The sequence below is a fragment of the Petaurus breviceps genome, unplaced genomic scaffold (genome assembly GCF_028583685.1).
Source record: "Petaurus breviceps papuanus isolate PSGF00001 unplaced genomic scaffold, PetGlider_PUasm1.0 173, whole genome shotgun sequence".
Lineage (NCBI taxonomy): Eukaryota > Metazoa > Chordata > Mammalia > Diprotodontia > Petauridae > Petaurus > Petaurus breviceps.
Window position 1 is genome coordinate 18,044,477 of NW_027185759.1, and position 3,543 is coordinate 18,048,019.

The window sequence follows — 3,543 nt, forward strand, 5'->3', positions numbered from 1 at the left end:
TGATCTGGGGAGGGTCAGCGCAAGGGTTCGCAGCGCAAGGGTTCGCATCCGCTCCCCTCCTCTCCTCTCCTCTCCTCTCCTCTCCTTTCTCCTCTTCTCTCGCTCTTCTCTTTCTTCCTTACTCTGTCTCCCACCAAGATCAGGAGATAGATGGATATTGTGGAGCAGAATTAGGCCATTGATTAATGCCTACGCCTGCGAACCCTTGCGCTGCGAACCCTTGCGCTGACCCTCCCCAGATCAGATCCTTTAGGCTTTAGGCTCTGGAGTTATTTGCTCTACTTTGACCTGTGGGAAAAAGATCCTCTTTGGCCACCCTCGTAGTCCCTGGCTTCTGCAAACTTGCTGATCTTATTTGCTAACAATTCTAGCCGGGAGTGAGGCGTTTTGTGGGGGAGGGAGGATGAGAAGGAGGGAGGAAGAGGCTGACACGTCAAAATGTAGGTAGCAGCGTTCCTGGGTGCTGGGGAGACAGCAGCAATTTAAGCAGCTTGGGTCCGCTTCGCCTATGCTCAGGGCTCAGGCCCACCCGAGTGCTGCCTGATTACTCCTGTCTTCTCTGCCCAGCATCCCCGCTCCGGACCCTGGAGCAAAGGCTTGTCCACGCCATGTTTGCTTTCCTCGTGGCGGTACCACATCCCAGGTTACTGCCAGCATCGGAGAAGGGAAAAACAAAGCTCTTGGCAGGTTAAGGGAAAAGCAAAGTGTTATATATACTTCCCCTCCTCCTTCTTTCCTTAAGAAACAAAAGCAAAAACCTCACCATGTACCAACTCTGTGTAAATACGTACATATGTACATTATATATGTATGTGTGTATATACATATATATCAACAGGTTTAAGTGGTATATTTACCATCCTGTGTTTCTATTGGTTGTTCTCTCTGCCTTTTCGTGAATTCAAGAGCTCTGTTGTTTAATAAAACATGCATTTTTTTCCCTGTCTTGAATTGACACACGCCAGCTAATACGTCTCATTCCTTTCTTCCTTTTTCTTTTCAAACGGACACTTTGGGTTATGGAATCACCCGAGCGATTGTCCTCCCTAGCTTCTGCGGGTGAAGGAGCTACGGCTCCCTCTGAGGTCAGAGAGTCGAGTCCCCTTCAACAGGAACTCCCAGATTCCTGTTCCACCGCTTGTCAATGACATTTGTGCGATGGAAGTCCGAGTCCGGATCGAGCATGGGCCGCCCTCTCCTAGCTCTTCACAACCCGGAATCACTCTCCATATTTGTTAATAAAATCTGCTGCTGAAGATGCTCCCTCCATAGACTTCCGACAGGCAAGAGAAACATTATTTGGCCTGAGCTCTGACACAAACGATCCTGAAGACTGGATCGAGGTTTTAAAACCAACTGAAACAGGAAAAGTGCAGAGGGCCCTTGGAACATACAAACACCAGACTAGCCGTTTGAATTCGGTTGCCGATATTACTATTATTTCTCCAAATTATCCTCCAAATGTGGAGACAAATTGAATGAATCTGGACAACCAGGCTAAGAAAAGCAAATCCATCGCGGCCCTGGCACTGCCATACATTTTAGCTGTTGTTCTCCTAATTACTAATTGGATAGACATCTAGACCTTATCTCGAATCTGACAGGCGTCTACCCTTTCGGAAAGAGAGCAAATTTGTATCAAACATCCTGGACCAATTTTTACGAGGCATAGTAATAAATTTTTTCAGTAAAATATTAGTGGGGAAATAAATGCACCCGAATCCGCCAAAGAGGCACAACTGTTTTACCCATTTCGTGCCACCCAGAAAGAGGTGGCTGCATTTCAAACTTTTGACTGCAGGGAGAGGGGAAAAAAAGATTTTCCAAATTGTAAATCGATTAATATATTTAATTTAATATATGTGTCAGGCCAGGCTCCCAGCTTAGTGGTCTCTAAACAGGAACAGATCATGTTATAAACAAGGTAATTGTTTGCTTAAATAGCTGATTCCATGCTTGCCACATATTTTCCTAATTAGAAAAATATGGCTGCACACCAACTAATGTATACGTGAGGTCCCGGATTAATTTCTATTATTGAAAGTCTTTGAGTTAGGGGATGTTCTACTATAGACATAAAACCGTGGTTTGTTAGTTTTTTTTTTTTTTCCTGGACTCTTGGAGACCAAAGTTCAATTTTTTTCAAGACCAAAGTTACTATGGAGTGTGAACCAGAAAAGTAATTTTAAGCAAAACAAAATCTCCAAAGAATGCAAAAACTGTTTTGGCCTGTTCGAAAATGCATAACCTTGCAAGATCCAGTTGGGCGGTATTTCTATAAACGCTGGCTACAAAGATACTACTGAGTTCTTTACTCAATAGATTATAGACATTAGTACAATCAAGAAAGCAGCAGCAGTCCCTAGAATGAGTTCGTGAAGAGAATAGGATGGGGAGAGGAAGGAAAGGTGGAGAGAAAGGAAATAAAATCTTTCTATAATAGGAAAGTGCATGAGCTTAAAAAAGTAAGCCTTCCTCTCAGACTACGTCCTAAGAGTCTCAGCTTCAAGCGGGTAACAGGCTATCGACTTAAAGACTGCTGGCAGCCTAAAAAGGATGCCTCCTGCTCTTAAAACTTTTTCTTCCTCTGCACGGGCTCCTGCCCAGACTAGGCACAAGGTACTCTAGCTAGTAAAATGCACTTTAGTAGAATAAATATAACAATGTCTGCAGCGCAAAATGTACACACACACACACACACACACACACACACACAATCAAAAGACACCCTTCCTCTCATCTCACCCCCCCCCCCCAGCTGACTTTTAAAACTGGGTGGCCACATTTCCTGGGCTTTCCACCCCTACCCCCAACCCCCAATCTTCCCGGACTCTTGGGTCCTTTCCCCGCCAGGGTTGAGGGGGAGGGGGGGGGGGAAAGCGCGGTGTTTCGGGTCTGGCCGTTACCCTCTGTGAGTTTGGGACTGCCCGAGTCTCTGGTTCTCTCAGCGGCGCCCATGTCCAGTTCCCGAACGGGAGACCGCCCTCCCCCTCCCCCCCCCCCTCCTGCCACTACCCCCTCCTCCCCCCTTCTTTCCCTTCCAACCCCCCCCGTCCCCATTGATGTGTTATTATTGGGGGGTTTGGAACAGTAAAAAGAAGAAGAAGAAAAAAGAGAAAGAGGAAGGAGATCGGAGAAAGGAGAGAGAGAGAGCGCGGCAACCGTGCCAGACCATGGAAGAACTTACAGCGTTTGTCTCCATGTCTTTTGATCACAACCCGACCACCACCTCCTCCTCCTCCACCTCCTCCTACTCCGCCGCCGCCGCCTCCTCCCGCAGCTCTCACTGCGGGGCTGCAGCCGTCCTCCCGGCTCGATTCGCTGCCACCTCCCGGCTCTTTGCTGCTCCGGACCGGTCCACTCTCCAGGACCTCTCTGTACGTGATCACCTCCTTCTTCTCCTTCACTTTCTGATCAAAAGACTTGGAGACAAACGCTGTAAGTTCTTCCATGGTCTGGCACGGTTGCCGCGCTCTCTCTCTCTCCTTTCTCCGATCTCCTTCCTCTTTCTCTTTTTTCTTCTTCTTCTTTTTACTGTTCCAA

At 47.4% G+C, this 3,543-nt stretch overlaps 2 protein-coding genes across 2 annotated transcripts in view; one reads left to right on the forward strand and one right to left on the reverse strand.

The window, feature by feature from the left end:
- The window catches only part of SHOX2 (SHOX homeobox 2), a 12,039-nt gene extending 8,572 nt beyond the window's left edge, over window positions 1-3,467 (reverse strand). The window contains 3 exon segments of the mRNA XM_069083465.1: window positions 2,907-3,006; window positions 3,008-3,037; window positions 3,219-3,467. Of these exon segments, the coding sequence (XP_068939566.1) occupies window positions 2,907-3,006; window positions 3,008-3,037; window positions 3,219-3,452 (364 nt within the window). The 5' untranslated portion in view covers window positions 3,453-3,467.
- RSRC1 (arginine and serine rich coiled-coil 1) overlaps window positions 3,331-3,543 on the forward strand; it is a 428,038-nt gene continuing 427,825 nt past the window's right edge. The window contains exon 1 of the mRNA XM_069083462.1: window positions 3,331-3,438. The gene's annotated coding sequence lies outside the window, so the exon portion shown is untranslated. The remainder of the gene's footprint in view (window positions 3,439-3,543) is intronic.